The 19333-nt window shown below is 34.1% G+C and overlaps 1 protein-coding gene across 2 annotated transcripts in view; it reads right to left on the reverse strand.

The window, feature by feature from the left end:
- Positions 1-19333, reverse strand: part of KIF18A (kinesin family member 18A) — an 86282-nt gene that overhangs the window by 42337 nt on the left and 24612 nt on the right. For both annotated transcript variants that reach the window (XM_066251165.1, XM_066251166.1), the window contains exons 7-11: positions 17615-17791; positions 16036-16110; positions 15709-15821; positions 11394-11556; positions 3830-3994 (exon numbers count right to left, since the gene is read on the reverse strand). In XM_066251165.1, the coding sequence (XP_066107262.1) occupies positions 3830-3994; positions 11394-11556; positions 15709-15821; positions 16036-16110; positions 17615-17791 (693 nt within the window). The remainder of the gene's footprint in view (positions 1-3829; positions 3995-11393; positions 11557-15708; positions 15822-16035; positions 16111-17614; positions 17792-19333) is intronic.

A 19333-nucleotide genomic window follows, 5' to 3' on the forward strand; every position in this document is an offset into this window, starting at 1 on the left:
CGCGGCGGAGGGGTGGAGAAGCAAATGAGCGCCTCTCCTGTGTGCCCTGGCCGGGAATCGAAGCCGGGTCCTCCGCACGCTAGGCCGATGCTCTACCGCTGAGCCAACTGGCCAGGGCCTCATACTATTTTTTTAAAATGGGAGATTATGATAAACATGGGAAAGCAAAGGCAAACTAGTTAATTTCTATAATTTTTTTTTCATCTTTAATATTAAACAAGTTCTTAAGTACTTCTCTAGTTGAAGCTGGTTCATAAACCAGAATAATTATACAAACATTAAATTATAATATAAATATAAATAAATTAAGGCTATTGTGAAAATACTCTAGTAATAACATTTAAAAACTATATATATTATTTTTAAGTGGATGTACGAATGCCACTTGAACTGTACACCTAAAAATAGTAAAAGTGGTAAATTTTATGTTTTATTTACCACATGCAAAATGTTTAGACCTTTCATGAGAAAGTTTTTGCTCACTAGAAGAGCTAAATATTCTATCAGAACATCATGACCATAAGTAATAGTAATATAGAAAACTAAAGAATCTAATAGTTATTTTAAAATAATGTCAAAAATTTAACACTTTAACATTTAAAATCTTAGTAACTTTATGTCATTTAGACCAGTGGTCCCCAACCTTTTTTGGGCCATGGACCGGTTTAATGTCAGAAAATATTTTCACTGACCGGCCTTTAGGGTGGGATGGATAAATGTATCACGTGACTGAGACAAGCGTCAAGAGTGAGTCTTAGACAGATGTAACAGAAAGAATCTGGTCATTTTTTAAAAATAAAACATCATTCAGACTTTAATATAAATAAAACGAAAATAATATAAGTTATTTATTCTTTTTCTGCAGACCGGTACCAAATGGCCCACGGACCTGTACTGATCCGCGGCCCGGGGGTTGGAATCACTGATTTAGACAACGCTTGTGTTGAGAATATGACTACTTTAGACATACATGGTCTCTAACAAATAAGTGAAACAAACCAAAAGCTACTATAAACATTCAGTGTCTATTAACTTTTCAAGAGAATTGGCTCTTGTACATTGAATGAGAAACACTCATTTGGCCAGAGAATCAGCCGTTTTCTCTGAACACTTTCTATCTAGAACATGGCTTGGGTGCTCTGATGGAGACTACTGCACTCTGTGATGAGCCTCTACAGTTTTAGATGCCTCACACCTGGCATGGAATTTCAAAAGTTACATTTTCTAACCTAGATATTCCCTATTATAGCTTATTGATTAACTATTGTCTTTTTTTTTGGCTTATTCCTTTTAAGTCATATAAATATGTCCATTGTACCTCCTTAAAATGAGTAGAGCATTAAAAAAATGTGTTTATGTTTGTCTAAAATAGATATTCTTAATGTTGTAGCAAAGGAAAGATGTCTTTAAAAAAAGGCAAAATTACATGAATGTGACCTTCCCAAACTCCCACCTGAGAGAAGATCTATATTGCTCTGATAAGATTCTTAAAGGTATCCACAATGCAAAAAGTCAGAATTACTGTTTTGAAGGAAAAATAGGAAGTGGATTTTATAACAGCCTACTCTGCTGCGCTTCTTTAGTACACCTTCATTAGCTATTGATGTCTATTAGCGTTACTTAGGATATGATTGAACTGTTATTTATCAACCGTCTATTATGTGTTGAGTGATACTAGGCCTTTGCACACAGTATTTAATTTCACATCTTAAATATATTTTAAAGATGAGAAACTAAAACAACTTGCCTCAAATCATACAATTAGTGTTAGAGTTAGTATTCAACATAACTATCAAGTAACAGAAATTACTAAACACTCCAACTCCAAAATGTATCCTCTTTCCAATATTTACATGCTCTCTGTAGGGAATATTCTAAAGTGCTTTATCAATTAAGTTATATTATAAAATATCATTAAAGTACATGCTGGACTACATTTAATTCCTAATCTACTGAACTGACAGGTATGCTTTCAGCAAATATTTTGAAGACTTCTAGAATTACGGAGGTATAGATTACATTGTTGGCTGGCTCTCAGTGAATCTCCACACTATGAAACTATTCATTCTCTGTTTCTGTTTGTCTTTGGCCTTACTCTTAAGAAACAGGGTGTCTGCTGCTTGCTGCTCGTGGTTACCTACTCTTGCTAGTCTCCTGTTTCCAGTGTGAGCTTTAAAACACACACACACACACACACACACACACACACACACACACACACACAAATGGCCAGTACAGTGATTTCTATGCAATCAGATAATCCATTTTCCTGGTCATGATTCACTGGCTAATATCTTTGAATTATAATAAAAAATATTGACACCTTTGAATATTAATGATCACTAGCTGCATCCATTTGTTACTTAATATTTTAAACTTTATTTCACTGTTTCAGTGTAGTGCTTTTCTAGAAATTTGAAGATTCTAGGACTGGATACCAATTAGCTGACAGAGAATTTCAGAAAAGCAACATCAAAGTAAAGTTGCTCCTCCTCGACAAAAAAAGAGTGCAAAGAAGTTCTTTTAAAATATTAAGTATTTAGTCAAAATTAGTTATTTTGTAGCAGCTGTCTGCTAGTTGCTTATTCAACATTTATTTACCTCTTCTTTTTTATTAAGAGAATTCTAATTTTGCTCTGGGTGATAAATGTGTCCCATAAAAACAGTCACTGCTCCAAACACCTTTGTAGCCAGTGATAGCTGTGTGGCAATTCTAGCTATTAAGATAGATCTGTTAGGAATTTTTAAAAAATATTTTTTTTCCTCCTTCATGCATTCTTTCTTTCCTTTTCTTTTAACCTAAGTCTGAACTTGAGACTGAAGATAGAAAAGTGATATTGCAACTATGACATGACAAGTATAATGATGACACTGATGACATTTTGGAAGTAATGTAGTAGAAATGACCTGCATATTCCCAAAACTTACTATTGTTAAGGAAGCAAAATATAACCTTAACTTTAAGATTCTAAAATAAGGTTTCTGTAACCTTGTGACTGAACACAATTTTTTCCTGATTTAGCCATTAATCATCATTACCCATCACTACTTTTTATAAATATAATCTTTTGCCACTTTAGGTGGAATATCTTCAGTTTAGTACATTCATACATGCAAATAGCTTTCAAACCAGCTTTCTTTAGCCATGAGACCAGTAACAGTGGCTACATCTAAATTCTTTTTGCACAAAATATCAAGTATTAAAACAAACTAAAATTACCTAAATGATTATTCCTCAAGTATAGTTTGAAATATAATTAGCTGAACTCAAGAGCCACCTCATAAAAGAATGCAATCACTTTAGAATAACAGCACTTAAAAGTAACTTCACTCTTCTGAAAGTAGAGAAAAGGCAAACGTAGTAGATAATTAGCGAGGTAGGTATATATTCAATAAAATTAGTCAATTAAATCTCAGCGATGGAGCAACAGTTGTCCTATGAAAGATATTCACTGAAGAACGACACTGAGTTCAAAGAGCACAGTTCTAATAAATCCGAATATGCAGGCACCTTGTTTTTCTGTATGCGCTTTTCCAGATACAGTCCTTTCATCAACACTGAGGCAACCTGCTCTGCCAGCAAGACTATGACTCAATGAGGGTTCAGATGCTGTTTAGCATTTTTAAGCAATAAATTACTAAATAAAGGCATATTATATTTAATATAATGCTATTGCACATAATAGACTACAATAGAGTATAAACGTAATTTTTATATGTACTGGGAAAAATTCGTTTGACTTGCTTTACTGCGATATTCACTTTACTGGGGTGACTGGAAATGAACCCAAAGTATCTCCAAGGTATGCATGGATAAATCTGTCTGTACCTTTGGAATATGACCATTTTGATTCAAGAATCTCATTTCGGTTTCAATTTTATGGAGCCAATTAGTATTCTCATGAAATTGCTTCAATTCTTCTTCTCTTTTCTTCTGTAGGTAGCAGCGACGAGTTTTCAACATTGCAAGTCTATGATCTCGTTTGCAAGTGGCCTGAAAAAACAATGCATTTAAGTCAACCTAATTTTCAAGATAACTGATACATGTGGTATTAGTAAAGTAGTACATTTTCTCACAAGGTGCTAGTGTAGTCTATTAATTACATGTTGAGAGTTTATGGCTTTAAGAAACAGAATGGTCAAAGTGAAGATTATAACTTTTGTTTATGTGTGTGTGCTAAAATCCACTCCTTCGAATGTTTCATTTGAAAAGTCCATCCATGATCTGATAAGTTCCATGATTTCTTTATTAAAAGTTAAAATCGACACATGCCCTGTTCTTGTCTTCATTCCTATTTGAAAGAGGTGAAGAAATAGTGGTCCACTGCTCTGGTTTTGCCTGTAAGGCCTTTAGGTTGGCTGATGAAAATGATAGAAAATAGAACTTATATCGGAGTGGTCAAAAATATCAGATCTTACCTGATGCATAATGGATATCTGGAATATTTCTGGTGTTTAACCTAGACCTGAAACGAGATCAAAACTAGCTTTCTGGTTCCTTACTCTACGGTTCTTGCATATCATAGGCACTGTGGGCTAGAGCAGCTTAACCTTCTGGGTTATATGCAGAAAAGACACTGAACTCTGTAATCATCACATGACAGCCAGACCCAAGATAATCAATCTCCAATGAATTAAAACATATTCTGCCGCTGATTTTTTTTTATATTTTTTTTAATTTATTTTTTTTAACTTTTATTAATTTTTAGAGAAGAGGGAGAGAAAGAGAGAAAGAGAGAGAGAGAGAGAGAGAGAGAGAGAGAGAGAAGGGGGAGGGAGGAGCAGGAAGCATCAACTCCCATATGTGCCTTGACCAGGCAAGCCCAGGGTTTTGAACTGGCGACCTCAGCATTCCAGGTCGATGCTTTATCCACTGCGCCACCACAGGTCAGGCTTCTGCCGCTGATTTTGAAAGTTGGAAATTACATGAATAATAAGAATAATAAAAAATAGCAGGAACTACATTTGAACTTGATAAAAGATCTTCCTCTCTTTAGGAGCTAAGTTCTTTTCCTTACTATTTTTTTTTATAAAAGATGTATTGACATTTTTGGGAAAAGTGAATAATTAAAGAGATTTGCAAAAATGTGAAGGAACATCATTCTTCTCAATCTATTTGTTTTAGAAAACATAATCAGTTATTTTTCATTAAAGTGTTATTTATGTTATGCAATGGGTTACTCAATTATTTTAAATTAACACAAATTTATTTTAAAAATAACTTATTTAAAAAGAATTCATTCATTCATTGTGAGAAGGGCAGAAACACTGAGTTGGAGGAGGAGGAGGAGGAGGAGGAGGAGGAGGAGGAGGAGGAGGAGGAGGAGGAGGAGGAGGACACTTCAACCAGTGCAGCTATCCGGCCAGGGCTTAATTTTTATTGACTTTTAGAGAGACATAGAGAAGGGAGAAAGAAGGGATGGAGAAGGGAAGCATTCATTTGCTGTTTTGCTCAGTCGTGCATTCTTTGGTAGCTTCTCATGTGTGCCTGATTGGGGATCGAACCAGCAATCTTGTCGTTTCGGGCTGACAATCTTAACCGACTGAGCTAACTGAACCGGCCCAATGCATAATTATTTTTAAAATAATGTCTTTTTGTAAATCTGTTTTAATTTCTAATATAGTAATATTGGTAGATGGAATCCACAGAAACTAAAGCTCTTTGAGGTCCCAAATCATTTCTTTAAAGCAGAAAGGAATCCTGAAAGCTAAAAAGTTTGTAGCCACTGCTATAACTTGTGCCTTCTTGACTTTCTTCTAATTAACAGGTTTGAAAGTGTAGGCAAATCAATTTCAGTGGGTATCAGTCACTTCATCTGAAAAATGAACTTTACCGGCCAGCCTGAAGAAAGGCAGTTAAATCAACTTGTCCTTATTTTGTTTCAACAATTATAAATGTTGTAGGTACTCTTTCTTAGAAATCAGGGCAAGAAATGATCTGTGGGTCTGATGGCAGTCAATATTTAATACCAAAAAAACCCCTTAAAAATTATATTTTTGAGTATTTACTTGTATTTTTCATCAAATGTATCCTCCATAGTAGTTCTCTTTCAGGACATTTTCCATCAGAGTATTCCAACTGAACTACTGTTCTAAAGTAAAGAAGAAGTGTTTGGAAATAAATTCTAAAATATGCGTGTTAAACCCTGACATGAAAGTGAAATATTTCCCATTAAGATTTCAAAGAGCTTTACATATTAACAAAATTCCCAGAATTCCACAAAAGGTCTTGAACATGAGCATATTATTCTAAAATTTGGGTGTTACTACTGCTTTGCACAAAAGTACCACAAACATGGTAAATGCATTATTGCACTAAAAATAATATGCAGATTATCTTAACATGGCCATAAAATTAGCCAGGAGCTTCACTTGAATATTAATCTCAGAGTCCATATTCTAGAACCACTTCCAGTTGCATTAATGCTATGAGATTCTTTTAGCACTTCTGATAATAAACCTCTTTTTGGAGAAGGTCCAAGAGCGATATAAAAGTCCTTACTTTAGCAAGCAGTTTAATAAGAGTAAACTTGGACACTTGTTGTGTAAAAGTAAACAAGAAACAAACAAAACACACACACACACACAAACACAGCCTCTAGATATTGTCCTATGTTTTTTAATAGTTTAACTACAACCAATAACCTTAAGAGATTTTATCTCCATTGTTTATCTAGAATCATAAAAATACCTATAAGAATTGGAACATGTGGCTTGAAATGACCAAACCTAGGAAATCATAAAAAACAAGTGGGTTGAAAAAAGGCTACTAAGCAGAAGAATAAAATGAAAACAGTAAAAAATGAAAGAAACGAGCCAAACCCATTCTACCACTGTGTCTTAATCTTTCTAAGCATTCAATTGACAATCTTTCTATTGACATTCAATATTCAATATTCAGTGGGGTTAGTAAAACAGTAAAATAACATTATTTAAATTAGTTTGGGATTAGACCTAATTTCTTCAGTGTACTAAATAATACTCAAATGTTTAAAATCCCACAGTCTGATTCTAAGCCCCAATAATGCACTACTCCTTTGCTGCAAAGATTGTCTTTTTTTTTTTTTTTTTTCTGACAGAGATAGAGTCAGAGAGAGGGACAGATCAGGCCAGAAAGACAGGAAGGGAGAGAGATGAGAAGCATCAGTTCTTCGTTGCAGCTCCTTAGTTGTTCAGTGATTGCTTTCTCAGATGTGCCTTGACTAGGGATGGAGGGCGCTACAGCAGAGCGAGTGTCTCCCTTGCTCAAGTCAGCGACGTTGGGCTTCAAGCCAGCAACCTTTGGGCTCAAGCCAGCAACCATGGGGTTGTGTATATGATCCCATGCTCAAGCCAGTGACCCTGTGCTCAAGCTGGTGAGCCTGTTATCAAGCTGGATGAGCCTGGCTCAAACCAGGAACCTTGGGGTTTCGAACCTGGGTCCTCTGCTCTATGCACTGTGCCACCACCTAGTCAGGCTGCAAAGACTGGGTTTTGACTACAAAAATAAATTACAGAATTCCTGCCAACTAACGTTCCCACAATCTGACCCACTGACTAGCCTTTCTGCTTGTCAATAATTCCCAATATTACAAATATGTTTCATATCATGTGTCATCCCCAATCCATTCATAGTGGTTAGCTCTAGCAACTTCAGATATAGAGAAAAAGAATATGGCAATCAGTCAAAGGGACCGGGAATTGACAGGAAGTTTTGATAAGTTAAATTCTTCTATACACACAGTCCCACAAAAACACTGTCCTCTGGTCAAATTGATATCCTCTCCAGAATATACTATTTCCTTTGGTTATTTCCTCATTGATATTCTCACGCAAGGCCCGTATCTCATTTCTCCACCAGCAAGCCTTTCCTAACCACCATAATTGGAAGCCACTGTTTTCTCCTTTGAATAGCTATAGCATTTATAGTACTTATAGCAGAGCAGAATGATTAAGAGTGCAGAGTGTGCAGACTCTGAGGCCACACAGCCAAGGTTTCATACTGTTTCAGTCACATTAATTAGGTATATAACCTAGACAACTCACTTGAATTCTCAGTTCCTCTGCTGTTCACTAATGGTGATATATGGGCTCTACCTCACAGACTCGTGAAACATCCTGAGTGAATCATCCCATGCAAAGGACTTGAAAGTGTCTGGTAAATAGTAGACAATAATACTAGCTGTTTTTTATTTTTGCAGTTCTACTACTTAAATGACAATCATTTAGTGCCTTATTTTTATATTATTTTATTGCTTCAACTAGCTTATAAATAATTTAAGAACATACAATGTTTCATACTTTTCTTTACCTATATTGTGTCGGCTATAAGGCTTTTCAATAAACAAGTGTTTAATAAAACCTGTTGTTAAAGGTTAAGTTATTAAGTCACTATCAGCTTCCCATGATTGAATTTTCCTTTTTTGCCCCCAAGAAACAAATCAGATAATTACACCTTCAGATAAATGACATTTATTTTATGGATACTGAAACAAAATTGAAAAAATTATAATCCCTGCTAAAAGTTAATCTACGAATGCAAATAATTGAGATAAAATACATAATTCTTAGATAATTATACAATATAGCACTATTTCAGAATTCCATTTAGTGAACATCTGACAGTGGTTCACAACAAACTGATATATTAACTATATCATTTATTCTGTTATTTGGAAGTCATTGAGGTTATCAAAAACACTGGCACGTATTTTGCTGTTCAAGAAAGTTAAAGTACACATACAGCGACAAATCTCAAAGATATAAGTTCAGTTTTTTTCTGCCATTAAAGGATGTGAGCACATTTTAAATGCAACTTGAATACAGAATTAGAAATAAATTTTCTGCATTCAATACATTATTATAAAATATAGAAAATAGGCACCATGCTGAATATTTTCTCTTGCACATACTTGTCTTGCATAAGTGAAACTTTCTACCCTGGTCTGGCAACCTCCACTCCTTAATAAGGTCTTTTTTCTATGGCATTAGATAAGTAATAATTAATGTTTACTCAGGAAATAAACTAATTTTGGTAATATAGTTTAACAGCTAATAAACTGGCATCACTGATACACTGATAAATACTTCATGATTAATTTCTTGGTATATCATCTTTCCTATTTCATAGGCTGAGAAAAAACTAAAAGGCTACTTATTTTAAGGCATTATTTAAAATTTGACAGCTATCAGACATTAAAAATATAAAAAGTTTTATATATAATTATTACTTCTGAGAAAATAGAAAAGGAAGAAAACACATTTGGGGTGGCATTGAGGACTTGGAAGTTACAAGTGAAAGCTTTCATATCTGAATGTATCTCATGCATTACCTGTGTAATTAAATTACATATATAAATACAAAAATTAACCTTTATCATCAATGAACACCAAAACTGAGGCAAATAATAATCTAGTATTTTCAAGTTTATTTTTTTGATTTTCATGATGGCTTTGAACATGTCCTGGTATACAATTTTATTTTTATCATGCTTAAAACTCTTGCTTCTTGAATTTACATCTTATTATTCCCAGAGAATTCTGAGCTTTAAATTTTTCATATTATAGTTTGCCCTTTTGTACTAATATATCTGTCAGATTATCTATTAGAGAAATGCATGAATTTTCAGTCTATCTTTCATGTAACATCTTGTTCACATTTGCTATCTTTTTATCCTGTGATTTCCTCAGATGTCCCATTTCCTTAATTCTCTCTTCAGCTTTATCTACCATGCAAAAAGCACAAGGATAAGAGCACAGGCTCTGGAATCAGCTTTCTTGAGTTCAAATCGTAGTTCTGGCACCTATGAGCTCTGTGACTTCGGGCAAAATAAATTCCATGCGCCTTTTTTCCTTACCATAATTATGAGGATAAAAATATTAAATAATACATAGAATTTTTAAAAAATTAAATGAGTTAATATATGTACAATGCTTAAAACACTGCCTAGTACTGAAACTATAAAGAACATTTTAAAATTTCATTTGTTCTCAGAAATGGTTGTTATTTTCTATCTTTGATTCATTTATCTTTAATTCCTTTTGATAAGTCACTCGTTTTCATAGTTTTTATCAGACTGCTCTATTACCTCATGTTTTGGCTATTCCGCCATATTTGCTAAGTCTGATTTACTTATGGAGAACTCTTCTACCATGTGTTTGGAATTTTGGGCAGTAAGTTCTCACTGGTGGTTTGAGTTGAGGGTTTGTTTCAGTAGGCTTATTTTGCACTGGTTCTGCCCAGTTCCCCATAGCTTATCACTGGTCTGATACCATTTTCTATGTTAATTTCTCACCTTAGAAATTTGCTTAACAAAACACATGGATTGTAAAAATTCAAATCTCAAATCCTGTGAAAAGTAAATCTATAATGAAAGTCTTCCAATGAGACTTTTTTGTACCCAGGATTGGTTCCCTGTCTTCATGTGCTAGCTGGTATCATGTTTTCTCCTGGCGTACTCCCAATTTGAAGGGTACAGGCCTCTGAGGTTCCTGGCTTTATGTGCAACTGTCATGTGTAACCCCATGTTCTCCCCTGGGTCCGTTATGCAAGTATTGGTGTACAATAAAGCCAGGGTAGTAAAAGTGGTTTGAGAGCGTGGAGAAGGAGGGCAGTGTATTACTTACATTAAATAATAAAACCGACTACAAGTTGGTCTGCATGTTTTAGTACCATGCTGTGGAAATTCTAACAATGTCAGTGATAAAATATTCTTCCTTGGGGAAAAAAAAAATCTGCTATTGTTCTAAGTTGTAAGCCATTGTCTGCATCTGATGTAGACTGCTCCCACGGCCCCACCTTCGGTCTTCAACTCTACTTGAGTTTGTTAACTTCATGCATGTTCAGCCTTTCGCCAATCCTCACAGACACAGGTAGCCACTGATTTTGTTTCTTACACACTGAACTATGCCTTTAAAACAATGTTTGCTACATATCTTCCAGAACAGTGGCAGTCAACCTGGTCCCTACCGCCAACTAGTGGGCGTTCCAGCTTCTATGGTGGGCAGCAGCGGAGCAACCAAAGTATAAATAAAAAGATAGATTTAACTATGGTAAGTTGTTTCAGAAAGATTTATTCTGCCAAAGTTAGCGAAAATCTGACATAAAGTACTTGGTAAGTAATTATTATTATATGCTTTAACTTGCTGTAACTCTGCTTTATAAATTTTATAAAGTAAATTTACTTCCCTACTCTATAAATCACCATTACTATGGAACCGGTGGGTGTTAGAAAATTTTACTACTAACAGAGATACAAAAGTGGGCGGTAGGTATAAAAAGGTTGACTAACCCTGCTCCAGAACATCCAGGTGGTTACAGAGAATGGGTGATAAAGTAACATTGCCTATCAAATTTTTAGAACTGGAAGTTCCCATGTTTTTACATTCTTTAAAATGTAAAAGTTGTTAGATACCTTTACTACTTTGTCTTCAGAACACATCATTTCTATTTGTTTATGGCACTGTTGTTGATAGAATGACTTAAGTTCATTTTCTTTAAGTAACATTTCCAACTTCAGATATTCTTGCCTAATTTCTTCTCGATTCTGGAACAAGCAGTTGAGAATTTCTTGAAATCTACAAAAAAATAAAACACATTTAAGAATGCCACTAATTTTGTAATAGACGATGTTTACTTAATGAAACAAATGAACAAAAGATATCCCACTCATAGTGAGAATGATTAAAGGCAAACAGGTTAAAGCGATGGTTTCCTATTAAATTATAAAAATGGTGGAAAAGGGTTATTAACTATTTTTACTACATTGGTTCTCTCTCCTTCAAGATAGACCATGTTATTGAAGATATAAGTATAAGGTCTCTGTTATTAGTTACATACTGTATTTTGCTTAGCAAAGCTAAAATATTAATGTTAGGAAATGGATGATAATCTGGACCTGTACTATCTCAATTCATAAGGCCGCAAAGGCGTCACAGTATTGCGTGTTGTTTTGGTATTGGCTCACTGTGAAGAAGTTAGCAGTGCATGGCATAATCATATGGTGCCTCCATTGCCCCCTAGGGAAAGTGAGATACCCAGTTTTTCGCTTTAGAATTTGTTAGAGTAAAAACACACCATGAGGTTAGGTACACCTACAGCGTGGTTACGAGTCAGTGACACTGGCCATGACCCAAAACGTCCAAATTTACAATGTGGTAAATCTAGAAAAGCCACTATAGTGTGTTTCCTCAAAAGGGAAATATAGATTTAGAGATTTAAAGTTGGGGGGTTTGATAACTATCTCCTCCAAAAGCATAAAGACCTCAAGCTGAAAAACTCTGAAAGCCCTACGATGACCCTGAAATCCTGCATCCTCTGGGTCAACAGAACATTTGTCACATCAATATTGTAATTTTCTAAAAAAAATATTTACATTTTAAGTCATAGATCAGTTCTAAGCTATAGCAACAGTATAGTTGCATATAAAAAAAACTTCTCAAAGAAAAATTAACGGTGAAGCCTTTAAAATAAAACTGTAACAAAGTATATGCACTTGAAATCAAATATACTATGGCCAAATTTTAGATATATTTGTAAAGATCTGTGGTAAAAACACTACCAATTTACGTCAGCAGTCCTTAATGAAACTCTATTGGGAATGAATATAAACCACAGCACATTGACTTTGCTGCAGTTTTGTCAAACTGATAAATATTTCATAGGAAGTATGTACAGACATCGCAATTTCATTGTATTATATTACAACAATGCTAATGCCAGTAAATGAATTGATAAGTTATCTTTAGGTTAAAGCCAAAGATAATTTCTTAGTTTTTCTTTAACATTTTACAAAAGGACACAGTTAAATGTTTGTTAATTTTGTAATTTTGTGGGGGCAGGCTTATTTCAATCAGTGGTGTTTAGTGATTAGGATGAAAGGAAGGAAATTAGTACCAAAGGTTGTTAGAGAGCTCCCTAAAAAAGAAAAGCTATCATTTACAAACAGCATTTTAAGGGATTGACAACCATTTTCTAGTCATTTAAAACATTCAAGTAACTAGAGACCAATTGTTAATAATTTTAGATGACACATGCTGAATATTAAATTTATACAATTTTCTTGGTATAGTCACAAGTTTTCTAATTACTCTGCATAAAGAACAATCCTATTTCCTTTTTGAATATTATCTTTACAAATAGCTTTGATAGATATAAAAAACTCTATATTTTTCCCTTTTTATGTATTTAAAATTCATAAATATGTAAATTTTTAAAGACATTTTGCAAATTCATGACATTAAAAAATGTTCTTTGTAACAGTATGATTGATAAAGTTATTTCATGTAATTCTTCTAGAACATAGTTACTTTTGAAGGAAAATTACAAAGGCTATGGGGTATACTATTCTATCATTATCTTCTTTATAAATACAAGTAAATTATTCACCTGTTGCGTTTTTTAAAACTCAAAGTTTTTATTGTTGATTAAGTTAGGTTGAAATGTGAACAGTACCCAAATAAATGCTTATTTCATAGCTCAGGCCATCTCCCTCCTGAATCATTTTACAAGAATTAAAGGTTCAACAGTGGAAGCAATCAGCTCTAGAAGTCCACTAATTTGTGAGGTGTGAGTTGGTAACCAGATTTGGTTCATCAGTACTGAGCCAGTTCCATGCAAGTGGTGACTCCAAGTCCTCCAAGCAGTTGATGACTTCTTTAATTTCCATGAAATTTGCACCAACAAAGAGATAACTGGATGCATGAGGACCAACTCCACGTTTGATTAACAAATAAAATAGCTGAACTACTAATAATATGTGTATGTTAGTTAAAAGCTTCCTCTGATAAGACTAAATCAGTAATAAAGAATCACTTTTACTTAAGTTATTTTTTTTTAAGATAAATTGGTGGGATATAACAAAAAGCATCATAAGACTAATAAAATAAACAATTTTATTTTGACAATAGGTTATCGGAATTTAAAAACATAATTTAAACACTTTAGAAAATCTCCAGTATAAACAGAGCTCTTATACTATAACAACATAGGCTAACTTTATACTAGATGAAAAACTGATTCACTGTCATTGATAGAAACAACTGTTTAATTCTTTTAATATTTGTGAAATAGCATATTATGGGAGCAAATGGATTAAGATTTAAAAGAGATGATTTTTAATAGTTCTTACTCTTATCTGACAATGAGAAAAAACAATATCCCACTTCACATTTCAAAGGATTGTTGTAATGATCAGATAAAATTAACATGGCCTTAACATTAACCAAAAACTATAAAATTATCTACAAAAAATTATTATTAGAAGTTATCTTAACACCTGGGGTAAACTAAGGCAGAATTTTTTCCCCCAAATCAAGTATATTTCATATAAATTCTACATACAAATCCAAGTTTAAAAGGGTGTCACACTTGAAACTAAGTTGAGGTCACTGTTGATTAGTCTTTCTTATGTATACCAACACAACCTTTACGAATCTAGAGTCCCAAAACAGAGTTAATAACCAATGGTTTAAGTTGTGCTTAGTTTTCTAGTCTAACGTGTTATCATTATGTTTTCTGTTACATGTTTTCATAAAATATTTTCTGTTATGAAAACTGGCTCTAGGAAATGTCAACTAAGTTTAATTTTACTGAACTTTAATCAAAGTTGAATAGATCTCTATTGCAGGACCTCTCAGAGCCTTTACTATGCTGATATATTTTGGAAATCCTTTAGATTCCTTTAGGAGTAATTTCCAAACTTGTTTGATTCAGGAATTCCTTACTGTCTTCTTAGTACTACTCAAGAATCATAGCCTTAGAAACATCTAGAAAATTTGGAAAATTGTCTTAATTGTTTAGAGGAAATGTACTTTTGAGTAGTACATCCTTAACAGCTCTCTTTTCTTCTAAATTTTACCTATGAAGGAGCTTCTTGTGAACCTATCAAAATTCTGTATCTATTTACATCATTGAGAGATGTTCTTTCAAATAATTAGCTATTTAAACTCATTAAGTGGATTATTATAAGTAATATATAGCCAAGAAAAGGTAGATAAAATTTACATGAACTGTACAAATAATGATAAAGCCAGAAGCAATCACCTGAATGTGTACCCTAAAATTCATGCTGAAAATGAACACTCCAGGTGATTAGGAGGTGGGAACTTTGGGAGGTGATTAGGTCACAAGGACAGAGAGCTAAGGATGGGATTAGTGCCATAATAAAAGAAGTTCCACAGAGGTCTTCCTCTCCTTTGGCCAAGTGAGGATTCAAGAAGTCTACAATCTGAAATGTCAGCACCCAACCCATGCTAGCACCCCGACAGTGGACTTCTTAGTCTTATACACACACACACACACACGCACACGCACATATATATACACACACACACACACACGCACATATATATACACACACGCACATATACACACACACACACATATGTATGTTTTGTTATAAAGCCACCCAGTTTGTGATATTTTGTAACAGCAGCTCAAATAGATTAACATACCTGAGAAGAAAAATAAACCACTAAAAATTAATCTCATAGTGACATAATGGGCTTTATCTTTTCTATATCATACCTAACTCCTGGCTCTCCTCCCCATCTGCATAGTCACAACTAAAATTAATTGATCTACAAAGTATATAATATAAAAACCAATTAGTGACCCCCTGAATTCAGTTGAGAATATATATAGACATACTTATATAACAAATAACAAAATATTCGACAGAATTTCAAAACCATAAAAATCTTAAAATGAGATCTTAATGTCAATTTTACCTTTCAATTTCTTTTTTCTGCGGGTTTGAAATCACTAACTTTGCTGTGCTATTTTCATCAATAAGGCCCTTCTGTTCTTCATAGGCTTTTAGTTTTTCTTTTAGCATTAAAATCTAGTAGAGAGAAACATTAGTTAAAATACAAAACGAATTATTTGTTTCTATTATAGATGACCACAGAAACACTTTAGTTGTGAAAAATAACTGAACGAGTCAGATTTAAATCGTAATAAAAATACATGTCAAATTTTTAGACAATTACAATCATAGAATCTCATAAATGAAGAACTGAGTGATACTAGCATAGTAATGTAAAGAGTAGACATACCTCTTTCTTCTGCTCATTACAGATCTTTACATATTGAGTTATGTGATTGTCAACGTGAAGAACATTGCTCTTCAACTGTTAAAGAGAGAAATTATGATTGCATGTAGAGAGAAAGTGATCATAATCATATGAGCAAAGTGGCATTACATCCTCATTCATTTCCATGAATTCAGAATTAGTGGCATGTACAATCATGATCAATTATGTTCATGTTTAAAATCTATGACAAGAGAACATACTGAGGGCATTAATAATGTAAATGAAATGATAAAGAGATTACCTTACTATCTGAGAAAACATATTTTGAAGAACTTGCAAAGCATTCATTCTCAATATAATAAAAATTGCCTATTTTCTTTTTCCTGGCTTCTAAGAAATTCACAGATAATTTTAAGATCCATCCACTTCTAAATTCAACCAGTGTTTAATGAGTTATTACATTTATCCTGTACAAAACAGTATGGGCCACTTGGCAGCTATGGATTAGTGGAGAGAACATTAAACACAGAAGTCCAAACACTTGATTTCTAGGCCCTGCTCACCTCTCACTTAAATGAATCCCAGTACATGGGATTCCTTAACTGTAAAGTAGAGCTAAAAATGTCTTTCACAATAGGTTAATGTAAGGATTACATGAAAAATGTGTAAAAAAACCCTTTCTATACCCAAATTCTACAACCTTTAACAACTAATTGTTACATGTATACACAGTACAAGTACATTTTCTAAGAAAGACAATAACACCCTCATGTTCATTCAATTAGAATAGCAGAGGGTAAGTGGGCAGAGAAGCCAGCACACCAGCTGAACTCTAGGTCTTTTCAAACCGAGATCCTGTGATTTTAAACATCCATTATGTCTGACTTATATATATTTTTAATTATCCAAATTATTTTCAAAAATACTGACCTAACTGAGCATTATATTGTTGGAGCTAGAGATGGATTACATCAATATCATAAATGATTTTAAAAGGCTATTTATTTCATAAACTGAGGCAGATATTATATCTGTTTTACAGCAAAAGTAACTGAGGCTTAGCTAAACTAGCTAACATGTCCAAGGTTGTCAGGTAGAAAGTGTTGGCGCTAGGCAAAAGCAGACTGCCATCCTTGGCTGCCACAAGTTCACAATCACTCCAGGGTGCCATCAAAATATCATGTGCCACAATGTGAAAAGGTTGGCAGGAAAGGCACTAAACGGGCTTAAGATCCCAAAAGACTAAATAAGGGTATATATTATACATATAATCAAGATGCTCAATGGTTTAGTTATCTAACGTTTAATTAATCTTAACTGCAAAGACATTTCTAACACTGTTTCCTAAACCATTAGTAGAAATACAACTCTAAATTAATATTTTGTTAAAATTATAAAAATAAACATGCATTAACCTGGTTAGAGCACCATCCCAATATGGCAAAGATGTGGGTCTGATCCCAGGTCTGGGCAAATACAAGTGTCAACCAATGAATGCACAAAGACGTAGAACAACAAATTGATGTTTTTCTCTCTCAAAATCAATAATAATAATACTAACCTAATACCCTTACAACAAAGGCAGAGTGAACACACTTACAGAAGATTTAATGTCCTTTGCACGGTTAGCATACTTAAGGGTGTTATATGTGTCATCGTAGCTCATAGAGGAAGGACTAATAGCAGCTATCATTATAGTCTGACAGTTGCCTCCAAGAGAATCCTTTAACAAGCGAGTGAGCTTACTATTTCTGTAAGGAATATGCTGATTCTTTCTCTGAAAGAACAAAAAAAAGAATTCTTATGTCATTTTCCACATTTAAATGCAAACCTGCTACCACTTTACTTTAAGAATTTAAACACTGCCCAACTTTGCCCAGACATATGGCATAAATGAGGATCTAAATGATTATAGCGAATCTTATGGGACTATTCAATGACTATATAAAATAAATATCCTATTTAAAGATTAAATCTCTATCTGAATGAATATGAACTTTAGAGAATAAAATGTCAATATTGGTTCATTAGTTGTAAATGTACCATATTATTGTGAGATATCAATGGGAAACTGAGTATGGGGCACAAAATCTGTAGTATCTTAGCAACTTTTCTGTAACTAAAAGTACTAAAAAAAATGTCTACTTAAAAAATCTTCATTTTTAAATAAGAAATTAAAACACAAAAGTAATATATGCTCTAAACAAATATATTAGAGAAATAATAAGAACTCCCCATGGCATAGAGCTGCTTCTATCTAATCATTTAACATTGATACAAAATAAATTAGGATTACAATTTTACAGATTCTTCTTTGAAAAGCATAACACAGTTCTAAAAGAACTTAATTTTTCTAGGTATTCTTTTACTGAAAAGATACAGTTCTGACTTTAAAGTAACTAATTTTCCAAGATGTAAAACTTCTGTGTGGCCCTGGCCGGTTGGCTAAGCAGTAGAGCATCGGCTTAGCGTGCGGAGGACCCGGTTCGATTTTCAGCCAGGGCACACAGGAGAAGTGCCCATTTGCTTCTCCACCCCTCCGCCGCGCTTTCCTCTCTGTCTCTCTCTTCCCCTCCCGCAGCCAAGGCTCCATTGGAGCAAAGATGGCCCGGGCGCTGGGGATGGCTCTGTGGCCTCTACCTCAGGCACTAGAGTGGCTCTGCTCGCAACATGGCGACACCCAGGATGGGCAGAGCATCGCCCCTTGGTGGGCAGAGCATCGCCCCTGGTGGGCGTGCGGGGTGGATCCCGGTCGGGCGCATGCGGGAGTCTGTCTGACTGTCTCTCCATTTCCAGCTTCGGAAAGATGAAAAAAACAACAAAAAAAACAACAAAAAACAAAAAAACAAAAAACAAACAAAAAAAAACTTCTGTGTGAAAACAGAGCATTATAAAGTTAAGCTAAAAGCAACCTTATGTTATCCAGGTAAATCTTCCATATTATAGAAGAGGCAAATTGAGCTAAAAGTGAAATGACTTGCCTCAGGTCACATGGCTGGTTACTCAGAGCTAGAAATAGGCCCTAAGTCTCCCAACTTCTACTAGTAATGTGCTGTCCATCACAGAAGTCTTTTCCAAACTGTGGAATGTGCACCACTAAAACGTGGAATGACTTTACACATACAACACATGCAATAAACACTGACTCATAAATGACTTGATAGGAGTCAATTATTAAAGATTAAGTAAGTATATAAAAAATACAATAGATAGTTTAAGTTTAGAAAAAGTCTCTATACCATGTTGTTTGCTTACATGTTTGAACTAAGAATATAAAAGTCATCTGGCTTTCATAATCTTCGTGCGATATTGTAACTTG

Source organism: Saccopteryx bilineata, chromosome 1, assembly GCF_036850765.1.
Source record: "Saccopteryx bilineata isolate mSacBil1 chromosome 1, mSacBil1_pri_phased_curated, whole genome shotgun sequence".
NCBI classification, from domain to species: domain Eukaryota; kingdom Metazoa; phylum Chordata; class Mammalia; order Chiroptera; family Emballonuridae; genus Saccopteryx; species Saccopteryx bilineata.